Below are 24,835 nucleotides of genomic sequence, written 5' to 3' on the forward strand. Positions count from 1 at the left end.
GCTCTGCGGTTTAACCCACAGCGCCACCCACGTCCCTGCTGGACTCTTAGATGACCCGCTGGACTCTTAGACGACCACAAATTATCAGAGAGGGCTACCGATGAATGCTAGCCAGTCGGAGGCAGCAATCCTTCTGAATACCAGTTGCTGGAAACTGCAGAAGGGGAGAGGGCTCTTGAGTTCGAATCCTACTTGCATCTGGTCAGCCCCTGTGAGAACAGGATGCTGGACAAGATGGGCCCTTGGCTTGACCAGGGGTGGACTTTGGCAATCTTTCATAATGTGGTATCCCCTGCGAGGCCAAAATTGGGCACCTGAATGGATATACTCAATCTAATTTGCACATTTTATTTGAGAATTACTTTTTATTCTGTGTAAGAAGGAATTTTGGTGGATCTGACCATGGTTTTACTGCATATGTAAAGACTGCTGTTTTGTTTTGTTTTCTCCCTTCTTCTTTGGATGTTGCCATGGTCTTTGGCTAGTGAAATAAAAAATGTTTTAACTCGCTTGCGGGAACAACTCAGAGGCCGTGAAAGAAGGAAGGTTAACAACAGAAAGAATTAGAGGAACCATCGGAAGTGACTATGGAAAGCAGTAGAAGTATGAGATGATCAGAACCCTCCAAACTCGAAGCATGGGAAGTCCTATTTATAATCTGGCAGAATATTTGGATTATTTGATATGTATATGTATAATCTGGAATATTTAATGTGTTGTGATTGGATTGTTAAAGTGGAAAATTGAATAAAAATGAATTTTTTAAAAAGAAATAAAAAACGTTAAATTTAAATTTAATTATGGATCTTCTCGATTTTGCACCCCCTCAGCTCAGTGCCCTGCGGGGGAACCTCTAGCACCGCCCTAAATCTCTTACCTTCTTACGATCACAGTGGCCAGCCAAAATAACTCTGAGAAGCCCACAAGTGGCACCAGAAGACTCCAACCTATGACTCCCAGAACCTGGCATTCGAGGACCTACCAACTGCTAGTAGCCACTGATGGCCTTTATCCTGGATGTGTCCCAGTCCTCATTCTACTTGGTGGCCATTGCTCCATCCTGGTGGCAGGGAGTTCCACAGTTAAACTTTGCGCTGTGTGACAAATTTCTTTTGCCTGCCCCCAATCGTCCAACATTCATTGCCCCTGAGTTCTCGTATGGTGAGACAGTGAGGAAAAAAAAATATCAATATCCATCTTCTCCAAGCCCCCGCCCCCCGCATAATCTTTTCCACCTCAGTCATGCCCCTAGCACCGCATTTGCCTATGATGATTTAAAGAAAACTGGCTGATAACAAAATACAAAAGATATACGTTGCATTCAGGTCCTTCTTGGGGCCTGGTCTCTTCTGGAGTAATTTGCCATATTTCAAAAAGTGAAAATCAAATGTTGGGCTTTATTTTTATTTTTTTTAGTTTTGTCCAAAGTTGCTGAGTTTTTTTGCTTCTTGCAAAATCTCGAAAAAACACACAGTTTTTGAGCTGTTTTTAAGGGAAATCGCCAACAACGACAGTGCCGACATGGGTTGCCATACATTTGGATTTCCCCAGAAGTTTAAAGCGATTTCCGCCCGGACTCTGTTTCCGACGGCCAATTGCTGGCTATGTCTGGGAAACTCCAGACGTACCGCAATCCTGAGTTATGCTTACTTTTTTAAAAACTGAAATATACTTTCTTTTGGGTTAAGCCACCTGAAACATCGTGAGGGAAAGGCAGGGTGCCGAAGCCTAGAAAAATAAAGAAATAAACGTACAGTTATGCAGATGTAGAGCAGCAGCAATGCAACACACACATGCATGAATCTGGAGACGAGGGTTCAAGTCCCTGCTCCTCCGTGAAGCTCACTGGGTGATCTTCTGAAAGGGATGAAGGACGGATACAGCGTCCAGTATCTTCTTTCCTTACCACCCCTCAGCCTGGCCTGCCTCGCAGGGGTGTTGTGCAGGGGATAAACCAGGAAGGAAGGGGGAGAACCACACATGCTGCCTGTTATGTACTGAAGTTCTCACCCTGGGCCAGCAGGAGGATACTGTAGATAGTTTTCACTCAGGTCCACATATGCAAATAGGGGATTGAAAGTGACGTTCAGTGATTGGATAGTTACAGGAAATGGTTACAGTTGCGTTGTAGTGGAGCTCTATATAAGCAGGCTGGCTGAACCCTTCAGTTCAGTTCTGTTCTGGCCTGTGAATAAACAAGAGCTGTTGAAGAATCGTTGTGTCGTCTGATATGTTCACCCACAACTTAACACTGCCTTTGGAGAAAAAAGTGGGAATATCACTGCGACAAAATAAATAAATAAATAGGTTCGAACCAAGCACATGGCAGCCGCGGGGCCACCACAGTTAGAAAAACAGGGACCATGAGAGGGACATGAACCGCCAAGGGCAAACTCCCCTCCCCTAATCTGTTTTAGATTGAATCGGAAAGGGTGTGGAAATCCCACGGAACTTTCTAGAACCTCCCGCCATGCGCCTCGCCGCACATGGATTTGGGAGCAGCCTCACGCCCTGCCCTCTTTGCGGCCGCCATTTTGAAGGCAGAGTCAGAAGCGGCCATTTTGAAAAGCGCAAGCCGAATTAGGGAACCCGGAAACGAGGTTCCCCTTCACACTCACATCCACACACCCTTTGTGACGGTGACGGTTTTACAACGAGGGGCCGAGAAAGACATTCATGTGCGGCCCCTTACAAAAGAAAGCCCTCTGATTGTAACGCGGTTGAGTTCCTGAGGGCGAAGCAGCTGGGAATGGATGCGGGGCCAGGCAGGACCAGGCCCCCATCCCAACGCATTATTTTACACAGTACCACCAAGCGCCGGCGGTGCCTCGCGGCCCAGGCGGAAAGCTCTGTCCTCCTAAGATATGTGCGGCTAGACTCGCGGCTTCCTCCTCAGAGGAAAGGGCCCTCGCACTCCTCCGCCTCATCCCTCTCCGGGTCGGCCTCGTAGTCCTCCAGGTCGGACAGCGGCTGCCCGTCGCCTCCTCCGACGTGCTCGGAGACGGTGCTGCGCATGGTGACGCGAGTGCTGCTGGGCGAGTGCTTGCGCGAGCCCAGCTTCTGGAAGCGCCGGCGGCACATCACGTCCTTGAACATCTCCCGGAAGCGAGTGGACATCAGGTTGTAGAGGATGGGGTTGGCGGCCGAGCTCAGGTAGAAGAAGACGCCCGAGATGATGTGCACGTACTGGAACATCCCCAGCATCTGGTCGGTCCAGTGGGTCACGAAGCTCCAGACCAGGCGGTCGGTGTGGAAGGGAGCCCAGCAGATCCCAAAGACGACCACCAGCGCGACTGAGGGGCAGAGAGAAGATTGTGAGAGAGGAGAACACCTACCCTCGCGGTGGCCGACCGACTGCCTCCTGTGGGAAACCCGCAATTGGGATTCGAACACAAGACCTCTCCCCCATGCTTTTCAACATCTACATGCAGCAGCTGGGAGAGATCATCAGGGGGTTTGGGCTGGGTGTTCATCAGTATGCGGATGATACCCAGCTCTACCTCTCTTTTAAATCAGAACCAGTGAGGGCGGTGAAGGTCCTGTGTGAGTGCCTGGAGGTGGTTGGAGGATGGATGGCGGCTAACAGATTGAGGTTGAATCCTGACAAGACAGAAGTAATGTTTTTGGGGGACAGGAGGTGGGCAGGTGTGGAGGATTCCCTGGGCCTGAATGGGGTGACTGTGCCCCTGAAGGACCAGGTGCGCAGCCTGGGAGTCATTTTGGACTTGTAGCTGTCCATGGAGGTGCAGGTCAATTCTGTGTCCAGGGCAGCTGTTTACCAGCTCCATCTGGTACGCAGGATGAGACCCTATCTGCCTGCGGACTGTCTCACCAGAGTGGTGCATGCTCTGGTTATCTCTCGATTGGACTACTACAATGCGCTCTACGTGGGGCTACCTTTGAAGGTGACCCGAAAACTACAACTAATCCAGAATGTGGCAGCCAGACTGGTGACTGGGAGCAGCCGCTGAGACCACATAACACCGGTCCTGAAAGACCTACACTGGCTCCCAGTATGTTTCCGAGCATATTCAAAGTGTTGGTGTTGACCTTTAAAGTCCTAAATGGCCTCGGTCCAGTATACCTGAAGGAGCGTCTCCACCCCCATCGTTCTGCCTGGACACTGAGGTCCAGCGCTGAGGGCCTTCTGGCGCTTCCCTCACTGTGAGTTCCAAGTTACAGGGAACCAGGCAGAGGGCCTTCTCGGTGGTGGCACCTGCCCTGTGGAACGCCCTCCCACCAGATGTCAAAGAGAGCAACAACTACCAGACTTTTAGAAGACATCTGAAGGCAGCCCTCTTTAGGGAAGCTTTTAATGTTTAATAGGTTATTATATTTTAGTGCTCTGTTTGATGTATTACTGTATTTTAATATTTTGTTGGAAGCCGCCCAGAGTGGCTGGGGAAACCCAGCCAGATGGGTGGGGTATAAATAAATAATTATTATTATTATTATTATTATTATTATTATTATTATTAGACCGCTCTTTCACTGTGGAGCATCGCCATCATAGCTAATAGCCATCGAGAGCTTTCCCCTGTGGGAAGAAGACTGGAAGAAATTTAAAGACTATCTTCAGAAACACTATAAAATTAATGAATGTTAAAAATGATGTTGGATTGAAAATAAGTGGCATTAGCAACAAAGTCAACAAGAGTATGCAAAATTGAACTGAAAATGGATGAAAATATAGAGTTATAATATGCTAAGATATAGAGTTAAGATAAACGAAAGAGGGTAAGGATTTGCTGATTTGATTATGTAAATGGGGATACAAAAAAGGGGAGGTGTGAGGAGGCCAAGGAAATAAGATAATGAGTTAGGGTTACAAAAATGGATTTGTTTTTATTCTTCCCTTTCTTATTTTATGTATTTTTTTATGTTTCTTCTATTGTATTTCTTTTTTTTTATATGATCTTTTAAATTTATGTTTTTATAAAACTCCAATAAATATCTTTAAAAAAAGAGAGAGAGAGAGAGCTTTCCCCTGTGGGAATTCATCTTAATCCTCTTTGAAACCCACCGAGGAAATGGCGGTTAGGAACCAAAGGCCTCTTGGTTGTAGTAGCAAAGTACTGGAAAGTTCTGGAAGGAACGTGGTGTAAGAGAGCATGGCAGTTAGCTGTGGCAGAAAACCCAACAAATTAAAGCTTGTGAGGGGTTTGAAAGGGCACATTTACGAAGGATCAGTATACCTTTACTGTGTATTTAGCTAAGGAGGACATGAAAAACCTTCCCTCACACCGGGGAATATTCTGGCATATATAATTTTTAACTAGAATCTGTTTATTCGTTTGGATTGGGCTGGAATCGCGTTGCTCCAAGGGGTGCTAGCCTCCGATGTGACAGGGGGAAATTTAATGACAAAATCAGAGAGAGGCAGAGAATTCTCTACACTGATCAGCAACCAGGGGGGAAATGAACAGGAAAAGCTCTCTGCCCCCCCCCAAAAAAGCAATGGAGGTGAGGTGAAGTGGGGGAAGAAGGAAAGTATTCTGTCTTACATCCAGGACTTGGTTTCTCGCCAGCTTTCCTACAGAAAGTCCCCTGCCATGTCTTCCTCCCCACAAATCCCACTGTTTCGCCTATGCTGAAATTAATGTTTAATTTAAACTATGCACCCAGGGTCAAAACAAAAAAATTTTTTTCCTTCCAGTAGCACCTTAAAGACCAACTAAGTTAGTTCTTGGTATGAGCTTTCGTGTGCATGCACACTTCTTCAGATACACTGAAACAGAAGTTGCCAGATCCTTCTATATAGTGAGAAGGTGGGGAGGGGTATTACTCAGAATACTTAAAACCATGGAGAGACCTGGTCTGAACAAAGACATTGGATTCTTATCTCATTATACATGACAAAGCCATTTTTCACCTTTCACCCCTTGCTTTTCCCTGTAAGACCTATTGCAGTCGTTAAGAGTCGTCAACAGGCTCATCACAGCTATCTGCCAATCACCCATTCCCACCACCCTTCTGAGTAATAGGCGCAATGCACACCCAGGGCGCATGCCACACCCCTGTGGGCCGTGCGCCACGCCCCCGGATGCGCTCCAGCCCCGTCCCCGCCTGCTCTCCGTCCCCCCAGTGCCAGAGCATGAAGCTCCGCCACTGTCCGACCCTTCTCAGGTAGGTGCCATTGTTGCTTTAAGAGAGCAAGGGTGGCATTCATGGTGAGATCCAGCACCACGCATGCATGTGTTTGTTTGTGTGTGCGCACATTTACAAATGGTGTGTTTTAGCTGAAGTATAGTGGTACCTTGGTTCTCAAACACCTTAATAAATGTGTTTTTCAACACTTTTTTTTCAGTTTATTATAAATCCTTTCCCAGAAGTCTTTTACCTTGGGGCACGTCCACCACATGTGGTAAAAGGTTCCTTTCCCCCCCTTACATTTCCAGCATTTAATATCATGAGTATGATACATTTTTGCTAGCTTCACTTGTGTTAAGTACCATCTATACATCATTTTCACCAAATTTTCTCTTAATACACTACATGCTGTAAATTTAATTCCTTTTTTCCACAACTTCTCCCAGTCTTCCATCATAATATTGTGCCGGTTCTCAAACGCCTTGGTACTCAAAATGCCTTGGTTCTCACACGCTGAAAACCTGGAAATAAGTGTTCCAGTTATCAAACATTTTTCGGAAGCCGAATGACCAATGCGGCTGTCAGCTATTGTTTCCAGGGCGCTTGCACCAATCAGAAGCTGCGCCTTGGTTTTCAATCATTTCAGAAGTCAAACGGACCTCTGGAACGGATTACGTTCGGTGCTTTTGTTTTTGCTGTTTGTTTTGCTATTTGTTTTTGAGGCTTTTTCGGTTACTTTGTTTTCCTGACTGTGTGGAACCCAGTTCAGCTACTGATTGATTGTGTGGCTGCGGAAATGGATAAAAGCCCCCCATCCAAACAATGACTATCATCAGTGCAGGTAAGGGAAAAAAATAATTTTAATTTTTATCATCTACAATACTGTCTTATTTATTTTATAGTGCAGTACATTGATTATTGCTTTCATTTTATGGATCAATGGTCTCATTAGATAGTAAAATCCATGTTAAATTGCTGTTTTAGGGGTTGTTTTTAAAAGTCTGGAACGGATTAATCCGTTTTGCATTACTTTCTAAGGGAAAGCGCACCTTGGTTTTGGAACGCTTTGGTTTTGGAAGTGAATTCTGGAACGGATTAAGGCTGCATTTTAATGTTTTAATTGTTTTAATGTTGTATTTTAATCTTGTTTTTAAAGTTGTATTTCAATTAACTTGTTTTTATTATTGGTTGTTAGCCACCCTGAGCCCGGTCTTGGCTGGGGAGGGAGGGGTATAAATAAATTTATTATTATTATTATTATTATTATTTGAGAACCATGGTACCGCTGTACAGAGAAGGTACATAACCAACTCCTGGCAGTATGACAGCTAAAGATAATACAGTGGTATCTTGGGTTAGGTCCATTCTTAACCTAAAACTGTTCTTAACCTGAAGCACCACTTTAGCTAATGGGGCCTCCTGCTGCCACTGCGCTGCCACAGCACGATTTCTGTTCTCATCCTGAAGCAAAGTTCTTAACCTGAAGCACTATTTCTGGGTTAGCGGGGTCTGTAACCTGAAGCGTACATAACCCGAGGTACCACTGTATATGCCTTTTCTGACACCACATTCACTGGTGAAAGAAATGAATGGGCAACACAAAGGCAAAGACTGTAGCCCTAGTTCTGGGAATAAGAAGAAAGCAAGTAACACCCCCCCAATATTTTCCCCACAACCCCACGTGGCTCCTGGGCCCCCTTGACTCACACAGCATGTTGGTCACCTGCCTCCTGCGGACTTTCTTCTGCTGGAGGCGGATGTTGTGGTAGTCGCAGTTGCTGGCCGACTTGGCCTCCAGAGCCTCCAGCATCTTCTCCTTCCTGAGCTGAAGGCCAATGAGCAGGTACAAGACGCTGATGACGCCCATGGGCACAAAGAAGAAGATGATGGTGGTCACCTGGATGATGAGGTTGTACATCAAGCGGGACTTGACCAGGGTGCAGGTGGCCGAGTCAGGGACCACCCCGCGGGCGGGGACGTGGAGGGTCTGGATGCCGTGCAAGCTGGTGTTGGGGATGGAGCAGATGATGGACAGGACCCAGACGGTGATGATGACCCTCTTGGCGTGGTTCTTGGTCACCACGTACTTGGCCTTGAGAGGGTGCACCACGGCGATGTAGCGCTCCACGCTGAGGGCCGTCACGTTGAGGATGGAGGCGAAGCAGACGGCCTCGAATAGCAGCGTCTTGAAGCAGCAGCCGCCTGCGCCCAGAAGGAACGGGTAGTTGCTCCACATCTCGTAGATCTCCAGCGGCATGCCCAGAAGGAGGACCAGCAGGTCCGAGACGGCCAGGCTGAAGAGGTAATAGTTGGTGGGCGTCCTCATGAATCGGTGCTGGATGATGACCAGGCAGGTCAGGGCGTTGCCCACGGCACCCACCACGAAAATCAGGAGGTACGTGGTGCAGATGGGGACGAAGAACCCCGACCGGCGAGGCCCCAAGTACTTCAGGCGGAGCTCCTCTATGGTCATGTTCAGGTCTTCGGGGTCAAAGTAAGGCTCTTCTCGACTGCTGTCGTTGCACAGGTCCTTGTAGGCTGCCTTCTCCAGCAGCTCCAGGATGGACAACTTTAATTCCAAGTGGGAGCAGTTGACAGAGGAATACATGGCCCCGAGCTGGAAAAAGAGAGAGAAGAGGAGTTAAGAAGAGCCTGGCTGCAGGATCAGGCCAAAGACCATTCTGATCCTGCCTCCTTATGAGGAACAGTTGAGTCAGTTGGCTATGCTTAACCTGCAAAAGAGGAGTAAAGTAAAGGTAAAGGAACCCCTGACCATTAGGTCCAGTTGTGACCGACTCTGGGGTTGCGGCGCTCATCTTGCTTTATTGGCCGAGGGAGCCGGCGTACAGCTTCCGGGTCATGTGGCCAGCATGACTAAGCCGCTTCTGGCGAACCAGAGCAGCGCACAGAAACGCCATTTACCTTCCCGCTGGAGCGGTACCTATTTATCTACTTGCACTTTGACGTGCTTTCGAACTGCTAGGTTGGCAGGAGCAGGGACCGAGCAACGGGAGCTCACCCCGTCGCGGGGATTCGAACCACTGACCTTCTGATTCGCAAGCCCTAGGCTCTGTGGTTTAACCCAAAGCACCACCCGCGTCCCTGCAAAAGAGGAGACTGACAGGAAATAAGATAGCCCCCTTCAAATATCTCAAGGGCTGTCACAGGGAAGATGGAGCATGCTTGTTTTCTCCTGCTCTGGAGGGTAGGACTCAAACCCATGGCTTCAAGTTAGAAGAAAGGAGATCCCAAATGTTATGTATTCAGTGGTCTGTGTTTGCCTGAGCTGGAGTCTGGACTAAGGATTCTGAGCTCCTGTGTTCTGATTCGATACATGATGTCCAATCACAGAACATTTCAGGATTTGGGCCTCTGCCATTGGCCCTTGAACTCCTGAGTCGTGATTTGCAGCTTGGAAGTTTAGACAGCCAACCACGTTGGGAGTGGGAGTGGCCCAGGCTTCCAGGAATGTATATAAGCAGTTGCTTTGCCCCTGTTTCCCAGTTATGTAGTCCAATAAAGGTTCTTGCTGTTATTGCTGTGTCTTGCCTCGTGGCAACCCACCTACACTTCACCAACTAAACATATGGATAAGGTTTCTGATGGCAAAAGCTGTTTTACAGTGAAACAGTCTCCCTTGGAGGAGGTGGATTTTCCTTCCATGGAGGTTTTTAAGCAGAGGTTGGATGGTAATTTGCCATGGATGCTTCAGCTGAGATTTCTGCATTGCAGGGGGTTGGACTAGATGACCCTGGGTGTCCCTTCCAACTCTATGATTCTTTACCTGTTCTCACGGTGGCCGGCCAGATGCCTTTGGTATTCCCACAAGCAGGACCTTACGTGCAACGGCACATTCTCCACCTGTGATTCCCACTACCTCTCATGGCGAAATCCATAGCCTAGCAGCCATTGAGAGCCTAACCCTCCACAGATTCATCTAATCCTCTTCTGCAGCTGTCTAAGTTGGCAAACTGCTAGTGAAGTCTCTGCCTGTGGGGATCCTCTGGGGCTTAACCGGAATAAAATTTGCAAATGCTTAAGCCGAACAGAGTTGGAAGCATAATTACAGCAAACAATACAGTCGGCGCTCACAAAGAGATGAATGCACAAGTAGTTTGTCTGAACATGAGTGACGCTGTCGATAAGTCCCTCAGAACACAAAGGGAAGACGACTAGGAAACGCATGCCTGCAAAAGCCACTGTCAGCCAGTCCAAAGGACCCTGTAATCCATCACGGTGCTGGATGAAGCTCCTTCTCTGCAAACGGCCCGAGTCCCAGAGCCACGGGATAAACACGCAGCGAGCAGCAAACTTTCTCAATTGCAGCTTGTACAGGATGCTACCCTGCTATTTTGTATGGAATAACGTTGGGTGATAAACGACGAAGATTCCCCACCCCCTTGCTAATCAACTGTGCATATACATTAATTAATTTGCATTATACAACATAGTTTGTTGTTGTTGTTTAGTCGTTTAGTCGTGTCCGACTCTTCGTGACCCCCTGGACCAGAACACGCCAGGCACTCCTGTCTTCCACTGCCTCCCGCAGTTTGGTCAAACTCATGCTGGTAGCTTCAAGAACACTGTCCAACCATCTCGTCCTCTGTCGTCCCCTTCTCCTTGTGCCCTCCATCTTTCCCAACTTCAGGGTCTTTTCCAGGGAGTCTTCTCTTCTCATGAGGTGGCCAAAGTCTTGGAGCCTCAGCTTCACGATCTGTCCTTCCCGTGAGCACTCAGGGCTGATTTCCTTCAGAATGGAAAGGTTTGATCTTCTTGCAGTCCATGGGACTCTCAAGAGTCTCCTCCAGCACCAGAATTCAAAAGCATCCATTCTTCGGTGATCAGCCTTCTTTATGGTCCAGCTCTCACTTCCATACATCACTACTGGGAAAACCATGGCTTTAACTATATAGACCTTTGTCAGCAAGGTGATGTCTCTGCTTTTTAAGATGCTGTCTAGGTTATACAAGCTGGTTAGAGACCATAAATATTATTCAGCTCTGCTGTAGAACAAGCTCCAGCCCCCATCCTTCTTGTCCTCCACTGAATGATTTTGCCCCTGCAGGGCTAACCCGGAATGTGTGCAGGGGCTGACATGAGAAGAGCACAGAGCAGGATAAAGCCCCTTCCTTCCCAGCGCGTTTGACAGATAGGATGATTCAGTCATCAGCCCTGCTTCTGTCCTCCGCCCCTCCATGCTCCAGGCAGACTGTCTGCCCTTTTTATTAGTAAAATGCCGCACACACATTACTGAATTCAATTTACATTTGTTCCTCTCCTTTCTTTTTCCAAAAGCAGAATCAGTTTTCAGAAACATTGGGAGGTGGGTTAGTGACGTTATTGGGTTCCTGCCAGTCGGAGCTGTACACAGCTGACTTTGGCCACAGATGCACAGAACTTCTTTTCTTCTTCTTCCTGCGAGAGGAGAAGAGTCACATCTAAACAACACAGTGAGCACACTCAGGCTCACTACTCCTATTGCACCCATCCATTTACACTCTTAGTCCTCGGAGAGCTGCTTTATGGTATACCGACTCAGACTAATGGTCTATCTAGCTGAGCACAGCCCATGATGACTCGGAGACATGAGGAATTGAACCTGGGGCTTTGCATTGCAGAGGGTTGGACTAGATGACCCCCAGGAACCCTCCCAACTCTACGATTCTATGATTCTGCATGGAGATTTTGTGCCCCACCCTCTAGGAACATGGGGAGCTGTTGCATGCAGGGAAGGGACTCTGTCATGAAACTAGTCCAAAATACCTGCAGGGCAGCAGGTTCGAGAAGGGAAGGATAATAAGCAGCAGAGAAACAGAAAAACTGGCTGGTTGTTTGTGTGTGTGTGTGTGTGTGTGTGTGTGTGTGTGTGTGTGCTTGAGGACAGTGTGATGGCCTGGGAATCGGATTCAGAGGCTGAACCTGAGGAATCCCAGCCTGCACAGGCCGGCTGAGCAGGGGCTGGGGCTTGAACCTTAAGGGCCCTCACCTGTGCTGGATCCTCAGGTGCAGGCATCAGCTGAGTCTGCTCTGGCTCCTGAGGTGATGGAGGACCCATTGCCTGCAGGTGCTCCACTCTCAGCCCCGTCAGAGGAAGCTGAGGTTGCCTCTGGGTCTGGTAACCCTCCAGCCTCTCCTGAGCTGCAGAGGCTCAGGGCAGAGAGAACTAAGTTCCCGCAGGAGGAGTGCTCGCCTCCGGGCCAAGAGAGGCGAGTCACCTGTGGACCGGGGCCGCCCTATGACTCAGGGCAGATAAAAGACAGCCAGTCCCAAGTTGCGGGAGCAACATTGGTGGTAACCTGTTCCTGCCAGCACCCTGTCCTGCTCTTCTGTCAGAGTTCCTGACCACACCCGACTCCTTGCCTTGGACCCCGCTTCAGCCTTGATGGACAGCCTCCATACCTCACCATTGACCTCAGACTGGACTCGGACCATGCCGCACAGTAACCCCCCGGGACCAGCACAGACAGGCTTTTATCACCAATTGCATTTCCAGTTGTTGGCATTTGATTTAATCGCTATACCGAAATAGGTGGGCAACCCCTGATATCAGAGATATTTCTCTCTCTCTATTAAAATGGTGGAGATGGGGGGTGAAATCCCCAAAAAGAATGTTATTTTTTTTCTGTATGCCACAACATCTGCGAGAATATTACTAGCGAAGAGTTGGAAGAAACAAGATTTACCAACTATCGAAGAATGGCAGATGAAGATGATGGACTATATGGAACTTGCCGAACTGACCGGGAGACTCCGAGACCAGAGAGAAGAGGTGGTGGAAGAAGACTGGAAGAAGTTTAAAGAATATTTGAAAAAATATGTTAATATTTAAATCTTAGAATAGCTTTGGAACTGGATATAGGCTGTAGGGTCAGAAGCAGAAGATAGTCTATTTTAAAATGGTATTATTTGTAAGTGATAAAATATGAAGATTTTTATGGTAAAAGTAAGCGTGATTAAAAAAATGGTTAAAAATTATGATATATGTAAACTGCTAAAGATGAGGTAAAATGAAAATCAGATGGGGGGACTTGGGGAAGCCCACCTAACAATGTTCAGAAAAAAATAAGGATAAGACTAGAATTTGTTTGTATTGTTTGTTTTTCTGTTTGTGTTGTTTAGTTGTGTTATAAAATGAATAAATTTTTTGGGGGGGGAAATAAAATAAAATGGCGGAGAAGCATGTAAGCTTTTGAGTTGTGTGGACTGCTCGTTGTGTTGAAATAAACAAAAGATGCTCAGAAGGTGGCGAGCTCTCCTTCCTTGGAGATTTTGAAACAGAAGGTGGATTCTTCAGTTGCGATTCCCGCATTGCAGGGGGTGGGCTGGTTGACCCTCAGGTCCCGTCCAATTCCATGATTCTATGAATGCACCCGAAGAGCAGCTGTGACGACAGCATAAGACAGATCACAAGTGGCCTTAGATGCAGTTGATGGGGAGGGAGGGGGCAGCAAACTGAATAGCCCCCCTCAAAAGGCTTAAGAAAGGAGGTTCCAGTGGCTCAACTTTAGAAATAAAGCCAAGGTATCACACAAGCTGGGATGCAGGTGGGGCTGTGGTGTAAACCACAGAGCCTAGGGCTTGCCGATCAGAAGGTCGGCAGTTCGAATCCCCGCGACGGGGTGAGCTCCCGTTGCTCGGTCCCTGCTCCTGCCAATCTAGCAGTTCGAAAGCACATCAAAGTGCAAGTAGAAAGATAGGTGCCGCTCCGGCAGGAAGGTAAACGTCGTTTCCGTGCACTGCTCTGGTTTGCCAGAAGCGGCTTAGTCCTGCTGGCCACATGACACCCCCCCCCCAAAGCTGTACGCCGGCTCCCTCGGCCAATAAAGCGAGATGGGCGCCGCAACTGCAGAGTCGGTCACGACTGGACCTTTACCTTTACCTATCACACAAGCTAAAAATTGACGAGTTGGCCCGTCATGGTGGAAAAGGACATTGTGCTTTCTCTTCTTTATTTCTGCCTTCGGGAGAGTGATGTGTGTACATAGTTATGAGTTTGTGGGTGTCAGACTCCTCTAATTAATCCCTAGATCCAGCAAGTGTTAAAATCTATCCAATCAGGTCAAATTAGCTTCTTCTTCTTCAAATATAGTTTTATTAAAACTTTTCAACATACAACAAAAAAACAGAAACAGAACAAGAAATGAGAAAGGAAGAAAACGAAGGAGATAGCAAATAAGCAAAGAGATATGAGTAAGAACAGTAAAGAGACAGAGATAGATAAGTAAAAGCGACTTTCCGCTATCCATTTGTCAGCTGTGCCTGCACGAATTCCTCATAACGGAAAGAAGATAGCCATACCTTTTTAGAGAAACACACCGCGCTGAAAATAAATATCACCAAAATCGAGCAGCTACAAAGAAGCTCAAGAATCCCTGGGGAAGTTTGAAAACTGCCACTTGAATTTTTTAATTAACCCCACTCTGGCATTCGTCCAAACCCGACAGACTGCGGTTACTTGAGAAAAGTCAACAGCAAACTATAGCTTATGAATGAAACTGGCTGCTATCAAGCAAGCCGTAGTTAAGACTAATAGGCAGGGTCTCTTGGTCACACGACAGCAGGACCAAAGGCTGCAAACCAAGAGCAATGCATAGGAGAGCTTTCTCCCACGCCTCAGATTTCTATTCTAGGTGCTGAAGGCTCTCTCATCTTTATTGCTGACTTCAACCCAAAGACATTTAATTAGAGGGTTGATAGACAGCATAAGGCAGTGAGAGATTTTACTTTCTTGGGTGCCATGATCACTGCAGATGGTGACAGCAGCCACGAAATTAAAAGACGCCTGCTTCTTGGGAGAAAAGCAATGACAAACCTAGACAGCATCTTAAAAAGCAGAGACATCACCTTGCCAACAAAGGTCCGTATAGTAAAAGCTCTGGTTTTCCCAGTAGTGATGTATGGAAGTGAGAGCTGGACCATCAAGAAGGCTGATCGCCGAAGAATGGATGCTTTTGAATTCTGGTGCTGGAGGAGACTCTTGAGAGTCCCATGGACTGGAAGAAGATCCAACCTCTCCATTCTGAAGGAAATCAGCCCTGAGTGCTCACTGGAAGGGCAGATCCTGAAGCTGAGGCTCCAATACTTTGGCCACCTCATGAGAAGAGAAGACCCTGATGTTGGGAAAGATGGAGGGCACAAGAAGAAGGGGACAACACAGGACGAGATGGTTGGACAGTGTTCTCGAAGCTACAAACATGAGTCTGACCAAATTGTGGGAGGCAGTGGAAGACAAGAGTGCCTGGCGTGCTCTAGTCCAGGGGGTTATGAAGAGTCGGACATAACTAAACAACAACAACAAGACAGCAGGAGGAGGCTGATGCTATTAGTTTGGCCTGCGCACCCTCTGGTTTTGGACTGCGATGGTTGGGGTGGATGGGAACTATAGTCCACATCTGGAGGGCGCCCGGTGGGTGAAGGACATGACAGCTCACTGAAAGCCCTGGCGCTTTTCTTTCGACTTGGCAAGTGATCCTGGCTGCCATCGTCTGCGTGCCTACCTGGGATCAAGCCCCACTGAACGCAGCCTGGCTTCTCTGCAAGCAATCTCACGCACTCCCTGGCTGGGCAGAATCCAGGGGGACAGCAATAGACAGAGAAGCGTTAAATCATTTTCATGGCAGAGAGTGGACAGGCCAGAGGCCGCGGGGAAGACTGAACAAGCACCTGTCCGACACTTGAGATACCAGACTGGCTTAACTGATGGATTCACGGATGTGCCATTATCCGATTAAACGGGTTAAATGAAAATTCAAAATGGAGATGTAATGAATCGCAGCCGGTTGATTATAATCTCTCCAGAGCCTTGGCAGGTTGTCATTTTTTTCCATACTGACTTCTCAGTGTCTTTCCCCCGGGCAAGAGATATATACATTTGGTAAAAGGGAGAGATGGGGCTTGCACAATGGGTGGATTTTCTGTGTCTTTGCCACAAGGTGAACTAGCACTCCGAAAACATTTCCTGTTTGCATGGTGGGCATTTTGCGATTTTTGGCATTCTGCCCTCTTTTTGAGGCATTGATTGATTGATTGAGTCCATTGATTGATTGAGTCCACTGCTGTCTCTTTTCCTTTGTAGTCATACGCAGTTCTTCACTTTGGAACGGGCGGCAGTATTTCTAAGCAAACCGTAAGGTGACATAGCACACCCAAACCTTGCTTCAAAGTATACTTTTAGCCGGGTCTCCGTCATCAAGGAACTGGTTTATTAAAATATATAACAAAAAACAGAAATGGAACAAGAAATAAGAAAGAAAATGAAGAAGATAGCAAATAAGCAAAGGGATAAAAATAAGAAAGAGACAGAGAAAGATAAGTTTTTTATCTTCAGGGCTGTCTTTAGCAGATGCAGCGCCGGGGTGCAAATATCTGCCCGACGCCCCCAAATGACCACGGCTAGTGGGGGGGGGCAAAGCTGCACACTGCCAGCCATGGCCCCCCCCCCGCAACTCTCCCCCATGCTGCTGTGGGAGAGCAATCCCTGCGGAGGCTTGGGAAGGAAGCTGCATGCCCGCCAGACATATACCGTATTTTTTGCTCTATAAGACTCACTTTTTCCCTCCTAAAAAGTAAGGGGAAATGTGTGTGCGTCTTAAGGAGCGAATGCAGGCTGCGCAGCTATCCCAGAAGCCAGAACAGCAAGAGGGATTGCTGCTTTCGCTGCGCAGCGATCCCTCTTGCTGTTCTGGCTTCTGAGATTCAGAATATTTTTTTTCTTGTTTTCCTCCTCCAAAAACTAGGTGCGTCTTGTGGTCTGGTGCGTCTTATAGAGTGAAAAATACGATAGTTGGTGGGGGACAGCTGGTGGGTTTGCAGGGAAAGGGGGGGCCGCCGGCAAAGCCGCACAACTCCCCCAATCGGCGGGGCGCCCCTGAGAGGCCGGCGCCCTGGCGCAACGCACCACTAAGCCCTATGGGAAAGACAGCTCCGCTTATCTTTCCTGGAAAGATCTGGTCCCGGAACTCAACTCTGTTATGTATGCATCAGTACAATGATCTCTGCGGCTGCAGGGCAGACAAAACAATTTGCAAGCAGATGTCATGGATGATAGGAGTTGTAGTCAGAAATATCTGGAGGACAAGTGGATTGGGAGAAGGCTGGCTTCGTGGTGGAGCATTTGCTTTGAATACAGAAGGTGGCAAGTTGTATCCCCAGGTAAGGCTGCAAGGATCTGCAAATTTCATTTCTCTCCGTTTCTCAATTTTTCCAGCCTTAAATTCAGTTCTCCAGAGTTGTTTTTCTGCAGCAATTTGCAATTTTTATTTATTTTTAAAAACCTCATGGATATTATTCCACTTTTAGGGCCGAATTCTCCTCAACAGACACATTTTTGCTTGCAGTCTTAACCAACGTCCACACTCTTGCCAGCAATTGCTCCCAATACGATGATTTCTGTATGCTGCTTTCATATTGATTTTTTTGCACATTTTCCTCTGCTTATTGTTGATTTATTAATTTTATTATCTGCTGCACTTCATCCGAGGACCACAGGGCGACATACAGTATAAAAACACAAAAATACATATCATAATAACATTTTTGTAAGCGTTTGCTTGGCTGGAGAATAGTGTTGCAGATTTGGATAATTGTGAACTTGCAGGAGGGTGGGGCTTCAGTTGTCATATTGTTTCGGAACCTGGGAATTTAATAAATTCAACTTAAAATGTGAACTGAATTCAATTCCCCACCCCCAGAAAGACCCTTGTCTGAAATCTGGTATTTATATAGCACCCTCTCAAACCACCAGGGCAGCATAAAGCACTTAAAAAGCCCTCAATAACTGCAGTTCTGGCTGGGCAATGACAGCCAAAGCAACAGACCCCCATTTCAAGCAGACATAAGCCTCAAATCATCCTTTTTCTTCAACAGATATCACTGCTTGCAAGCCTTGAGAAGCTGCTCTGCCTGGGAAGAGAAGCTCCCGTGTTTAACTTGCGAAGTAGTACAGGGAAATGTTCCCTGATACCAAGATGAGGGATTCTATGGAATGCAGATAGAGAGAATTGATAAGAATAATGATCTGTTGTGACCTTGATGGAAGTGTAGACGAGCCTTCTTGTGTTTTGGCTCATTTGTCTCCTTTTTTCTTTTTTTATCTTTTCTTTTCTATCCCCCCCTTCTTTCCTTTTCCTTTTCTTTCCCATAATAGCTTATGTTTTATGCCATGTACTTTGATATTCTTTGTAGTTTTTTTTTTTTTAGCTTTTTCCATTAAGGATTTTTCTTTTGTAATTTTGGTTGTTTATACTTATCTGTATTTGTTTAAAGCAAAATAAAAGTGTGTGTGTGTGTGTGTGTGTGTATACACATACACAGTGGTACCTCGGGATGTGAACGGGATCCATTCCGGAGCCCCGTTCGCATCCCGAACGGAACACAAGATGCGACGGCGCGTCTGCGCGTGTCGCGTTTCACCGCTTCCGCGCATGCGCGTGACATCATTTTGAGCGTCTGTACATGCGCTAGTGGCGAAACCCGGAAGTAACGCGCTCCATTACTTCCGGGTTGCCGCGGAGTGCAACTTGAATGCGCTCAACCCGAAGCACAACTCGAGGTATGACTCTGTGTGTGTGTGTGTGTGTGTATACACATACAGTGGTACCTCGGGTTAAGTACTTAATTCGTTCCGGAGGTCCGTTCTTAACCTGAAACTGTTCTTAACCTGAAGCACCACTTTAGCTAATGGGGCCTCCTGCTGCCGCTGCGCCGCCGCAACATGATTTCTGTTCTTATCCTGAAGCAAAGTTCTTAAACTGAAGCACTATTTCTATGTTAGCGGAGTATGTAACCTGAAGCGTCTGTAACCTGAGGTACCACTGTATATATGTTGAAGTAGCAAAGCAAAGGGTTTCTGGGCGCCTGTAGGATGCCTCTCCCAGTAAGCTGTTGGTCTCATTGGTGATGCTGGCAGGGGGGTTAATACTGGTGTGGGGCAGCCCCTAGAAAGCAGCAAGCTCAAGCATTTTCTGGGAATCCAAGACATGAAACGAGGCATGTTTAGGAACATAGGAAGCTGAATTTGACTGCCTTATGCAGCATATCAGACCATTGGGCCCATCTAGCTCAATAGTGCCTGCACAGACTGGCAGCAGCTTTCCAGGGTTTCCGGCAGGCGTCTCTCCTAGCCCTACCCAGAGATGCTGCCAGGAACCTTCTTCAATCAAAGAAGCTGCTCTGCCACCAAGTTTTATGCAAGGGTTATAGGAAGAAGCAGGACAGACCAGACCAGTTCCTTGGGTCTGCCTCTCTTATATGAAGGGGACCAGCTAAGAGTATACAGACATACATATTGGAGCCAGCAGGTTTGGGTTTGTTTACAGATTTCACAATGCTCCATATCCTCCTCCTTTAAAACATCCCTATTTAAAACAAGTCCTTCAACGCACCTGACAACCTCATCCATCAAAAGCCCAGCAGATTGCTTACCTGCTTCCCCATATCTGGCCAAACCACCCGCCTTCCTCCAATTGACAATTTAGCTTTGATATTAATCACGCTTGTGTACATACCCGAAGCGCAAAGTGAGTTACGGTCTTTCCAAAATCTACCCTGTCAGAGAGCTGACAGGTTGTCTCGTGGCAGAGAATTGCTTTCATTTGCCTGTCCACAAGCATTCATCAAGGCCTGGGTGGGGGGCGGAGGGGGGGGCTATATCTTGGGTACCTAACTGCCTCCCCCCCTCACTGGCTGGCTGTGCAATATTCCAGCTGGGCATCGTGGAAAGTGCAGGGAGAGAGAGAGAGAAAGAGAGAGAGAGGGTCCCGTCTTGACCGGCATCTCCTGGCTAAAGTCTTCCCCAGCCAACCTTCCTCTGCAATTGCGGGAGCAGAGATGCCATTCTTAAGGGGAAGGGAAAGAAGTTCCAGGTATATCCCTTCTCCTTTTTACGTAAGAACATCAAAAAAGCATGCTGGATCAGGCCCAGGGACCCATCTAGTACAGCACCCTGAGGTTCTCACAGTGGCCAACCACATTAAGGTTACCAGATTTTGTTCAAAGAATCCGGGGACACTTTTTTAAAAAAAAAAGAGAGAGAAAAAAGTTATGTGTGAGTGTCTGGAAGCGGTTGGAGGATGGATGGCGGCTAACAGATTGAGGTTGAATCCTGACAAGACAGAAGTACTGTTTTTGGGGGACAGGAGGCGGGCAGGTGTGGAGGATTCCCTGGTCCTGAATGGGGTAACTGTGCCCCTGAAGGACCAGGTGCGCAGCCTGGGAGTCATTTTGGACTCACAGCTGTCCATGGAGGCACAGGTCAAATCTGTGTCCAGGGCAGCTATTTACCAGCTCCATCTGGTACGTAGGCTGAGACCCTATCTGCCTGCAGACTGTCTCGCTAGAGTGGTGCATGCTCTGGTTATCTCCCGATTGGACTACTGCAATGCACTCTACGTGGGGCTACCTTTGAAGGTGACTCAGAAACTACAACTAATCCAGAATGCGGCAGCTAGACTGGTGACTGGGGGCGGCCGCCGAGACCATATAACACCGGTCTTGAAACACCTACATTGGCTCCCAGTACGTTTCCGAGCACAATTCAAAGTGTTGGTGCTGACCTTTCAAGCCCTAAACGGCCTCGGTCCAGTATACCTGAAGGAGCGTCTCCACCCCCATCATTCTGCCCGGACGCTGAGGTCCAGCGCCGAGGGCCTTCTGGCGGTTCCCTCATTGCGAGAAGCAAAGCTACAGGGAACCAGGCAGAGGGCCTTCTCGGTAGTGGCGCCCACCCTGTGGAACGCCCTTCCAGCAGATGTCAAAGCGATAAACAACTACCTGACATTCAGAAGACATCTTAAGGCAGCCCTGTTCAGGGAAGTTTTTAACGTGTGATATTTTACTGTATTTTTGGTTTCTATGGAAGCCGCCCAGAGTGGCTGGGGAGGCCCAGACAGATGAGCGGGCTATAAATAATAAATTATTATTATTATTATTATTATTATTATTATTATTATTATTATTATTAAAAAAATTAAGAAGTAATATCTTCTCTTCTGCGGTCTCCTCTGTCATGCAGCCTTTCTCTGGGCTTCTCTCTTGGAGCACTAGTCACCGTGGAGTAGGCTCGGGTCGGGCCTGGGCTTGGCCACGTATCCATGCTCTCCTGATGCTCTCCTCCTCAGCGGCGCGGCAAGGTTGGGGCTCCCCTCTTTTTCCTCCTTCCTCTTTCTCTCTCTTTCTGCTATTCTCCTCCTTCTCCCTCCATCGGCTCCGGGGTTTTCCTGGCCCCGGAGCGCCACTGGGCAGTCAGCTCTCGCTTCCGGCTCAATTTGGGTCATGGGGTGTGTCAGCGGTTCCCCCAGTTGACGCGCCAGCCGGGTGTCCTCAGTTCCCCCTTGGCAGTGGCAGCGGCAGTCTCAGCAGCCTGGAGCCAGCCTGGTAGCGCAGTTGGCTCTGGCTGGCTTCAGGAGCTGCTCGCTGCCTTGGCGCCCACCATTTTGCCTCTCCAGAAGTCCCCATATGAGGTGTCTTGTGCCGTTGAACCAATCACGCAACATTCATTCCCTACTAATAAATCTACACTTTTTAAAAAAGTTTTAAAATGCTTTACTTACAAAGTTCTAAAGGTCAGGTTCATACATATATCTATGCAACAGCAAGTAAACATAGGCAGAAATATTGGGATGCAATATAGATTGAAATAGCTCTAAGCATGCGGTTCAAGCTTGTAGCGAACAACTTCAGGCACACCTTATCTTGGTGAGTTATAAATCTACACTTAAAATATAAATCCGGGGACATTCCAGGGACTGGTTTTGTCCGGGGACAGATTTGTAAATCTGGGGACCGTCCCTGGGAAACGGGGACGTCTGGTAACCATAAACCAGATGCCCAAATGGGAAACCTTGCAAGCAGAATTCGAATACAGGAGCAACTGTCCCCTCCTGGAGGGGAAGGGTTAAAGTCTCACTAACATATAGCTTTTCCTTTTGGGGTTGTGAAACAACACCCACCCACCCAGAAAAAAATTAAAATGGCTCAGATGTTGTTTTGGTTTAAAAGAACCGAATGTCTGGACCGGCTGCCAAAATGTATGCTCAAAAGACAGAATCCTGGAGAAGCTGCCAGAACTTTTCAGAGCAAAAGCATCGCGAGGGCTTAGCGAGTCAGCTTGAGCTGCAGAAATATTTTACAAGATATAAAATGCTGTACGTAAGTAAATGAAATCAAACTGTGCCGCTCGCGCCTTTGCAGGCGCAAAGGAGCTGGGTTTGCGATCTTAGCCGGAGAGCGCCCCGTTTTCCCTGTTGCCACCTAGGGAGGTGATGGGGTGCCCTAGATGTCCCCCCAAAACAGGGCCTGCCGACTCCCATGCACAGCTCCCCACCCAGCCTGGGCTCAGCTCGGTGACAGAAGAGGAGAGAGATTTCCTTATTTGCCCCGGTTCCACCAGCCTTTGGCTCCTGGTGCACACGATGCTCTGAGTCAGAGCCAGCCTAACTCAGCCCAATGACATTCAGAATCAAGAAATTGTAGAGTTGGAAGGGGCCCCGGGGGTCATCTAGTCCAACCCCCTGATTTGCAGGAATCATAGCTGAAGTATCCCTGACAGGTGGCCACCCAACCTCTGTTTAAAAACCTCCAGTGAAGGAGAGTCTACCATCTCTAAGGGAATCCTTCCGAGCACAATTCAAAGTGTTGGTGCTGACCTTGAAAGCCCTAAACAGCTTTGGTCCAGTATACCTGAAGGAGCGTCTCCACCCCCATTGTCCAGCCTGGACACTGAGGTCCAACTCTGAGGGCCTTTTGGCGGTTCCCTCCCTGCGAGAAGTGAGGTTACAGGGAACCAGGCAGAGGGCCTTCTCGGTGGTGGCGCCTGCCCTGTGGAACGCCCTCCCAGCAGATGTCAAGGAAATAAACAACTATTTTACTTTTAAAAGACAACTGAAGGCGGCCCTGTTTAGGGAAGTTTTTAATGTCTGACGCTGTATTTTTTTTAATATGCGGTTGGAAGCCACCCAGAGTGGCGGTGGAAACCCAGCCAGATGGGTGGGGTATAAATAATAAATTATTATTATTATTATTATTATTATTATTATTATTATTATTATTATTAAACTGTGGCATCCAGAACTGGCCCCTGGACTCCAGGTGTGGTCTGGTGTGGTCTGACCAAGGCAGAAGAGAGCAACACTCTTGTCTCCCTTGATTTGGACCCTATACTGCTGTTGATGCAGCCTAGGATCGCATTAGCCTTTTTTGCTGCTGCATCACACTGTTGACGGTTCTCTCCCCACTTTTCCTGGAGATGCGAGGCATGGAACTAGTCCTGAGGTTTTTGCATGCACAGCCTCTGCCCTGGCTCTGAGATATAGCCCTTCCCTTCCTCAGATGCTAAGACCTTTTGAAGGCAGAAACAGGCAATTCCGACCTCCCCTGCGGTTCTGCTTCTCTTCCCCATTTTGCAGCGATCTGCTCCTCATGCAGCGTGTCAGCAAACAGAGCAATGGCTTGGCTTTGCCCTCCTTCACTCCGACAAGCCACCTCTCTCCCTTTACTCGCAAGTATGTAATTGCTCTAAACTTGCCTCAATCCCAACAGCAGGGGACACAGAGCCTCAACAAAACACATTGTTTATTAAAAAGACACACACACAAACAGAACACAAGTGTTGGAAAGGAGGGGAGCGGCAGATAACTTTCCGAGATTTTCTTCGTATTCTAAAATTAAGCGTGGTTTGAAGGCAGGACATTACTACTGGCCTGGGAAAATGGTGATGGGGAGAAATAGTTATGCAGAATTGGCATGGACTTTTTTCGATTAAAGGGCTCCACAAGCACACCCCCCCCCCAAGTTTAAGCAGCAGGGCAGGTGAGCACTCAGCTTCTGAAAAAATAATGACAGATTACAGGCAAAAGGGCACCATAGCCCTACACACTGATATGCATTTTATAGAATACGTACATGACCCTATCGGAAAAAGGATGCTATGTTAGATGGGCCTGTTAAACAGCCTTGCACATTTTCCTTTCGCCGCTCCCTCTTCCCAAACATTTCAGTTCTTCCTCCTGCTGCTCCGGAGGGCGGGACCAGAACCAGTGGATTCAAATGAGATTCCGACTTAAGATCGGGAAGAACTTCCTGGCAGTAAGAGCTGTTCAGCAGTGGAACAGACTCCCAGAATGCGGTGGGCTCTCTTTCCTTGGAGGTTTCTAAGCGGAGGTCGAGTGGCCGCCTGCCAGGGACTCATCTAGCTGTGATTTCTGCATTGCAGAGGGTTGGGCTGGATGACCCGTAGGGTCCCTTCCAACTCTGCAATTCTATGATTCTAGAAAACCAATCTTCCCCCAGCTCTGCATCCCGAGACAGCCAATGAGATCTGCACACAAGCTGTTGTCCACTTCCTGGGCAGGGAACTAACTGTGCACTGCATTGCTTTCAATGGGCTGTGCATTTTGGATCGCATTTGCATGTCCCTGTCCACATTTTCGGCACAACCCGTCGCTAATAAATGCATTTTTATGGCACAGATTGAGGAATATACGTGGTCCCCCTCCTCTCTCTCCTCTGATGCTCTGTTAAAGCTTACTTAAACAAACCTATTCCGTTAAACCAAACTAAGCCAAGTCTCCCATTATCTGCATAATGCGAAGCCTACCATAAGAACACAAGGATTTCCCTGCTGGGTCAGAGAAGAGATCGCCCTCTTCTCACGGGGGCAAAAAATATGCTTTTGGGAAGCCCCTTTCCCTCCATCGAAAAAGCAGGGCAAGAAAGGCAAGAGCCCATCAATATCTCCCCCTGCAGGTAT

General features: G+C 47.8%; 1 protein-coding gene across 3 annotated transcripts in view; it reads right to left on the bottom strand.

Annotated features, from left to right (window-relative positions):
* Positions 1–430: 430 nt before the first annotated feature.
* The window catches only part of NMUR1 (neuromedin U receptor 1), a 30,754-nt gene continuing 6,349 nt past the window's right edge, over positions 431–24,835 (bottom strand). For 2 of the 3 annotated variants that reach the window (XM_083612926.1, XM_083612925.1), the window contains exons 2-3: positions 7,798–8,707; positions 431–3,293 (exon numbers count right to left, since the gene is read on the bottom strand). In XM_083612926.1, coding sequence (XP_083469052.1) covers positions 2,893–3,293; positions 7,798–8,698 — 1,302 coding nt within the window. In that variant the 5' untranslated portion in view covers positions 8,699–8,707 and the 3' untranslated portion in view covers positions 431–2,892. The remainder of the gene's footprint in view (positions 3,294–7,797; positions 8,708–24,835) is intronic. The other variant, XR_014547901.1, reaches the window with a different exon arrangement.

This window comes from Podarcis filfolensis, assembly GCF_964270895.1.
Source record: "Podarcis filfolensis genome assembly, chromosome: 5".
Classification (NCBI taxonomy): domain Eukaryota; kingdom Metazoa; phylum Chordata; class Lepidosauria; order Squamata; family Lacertidae; genus Podarcis; species Podarcis filfolensis.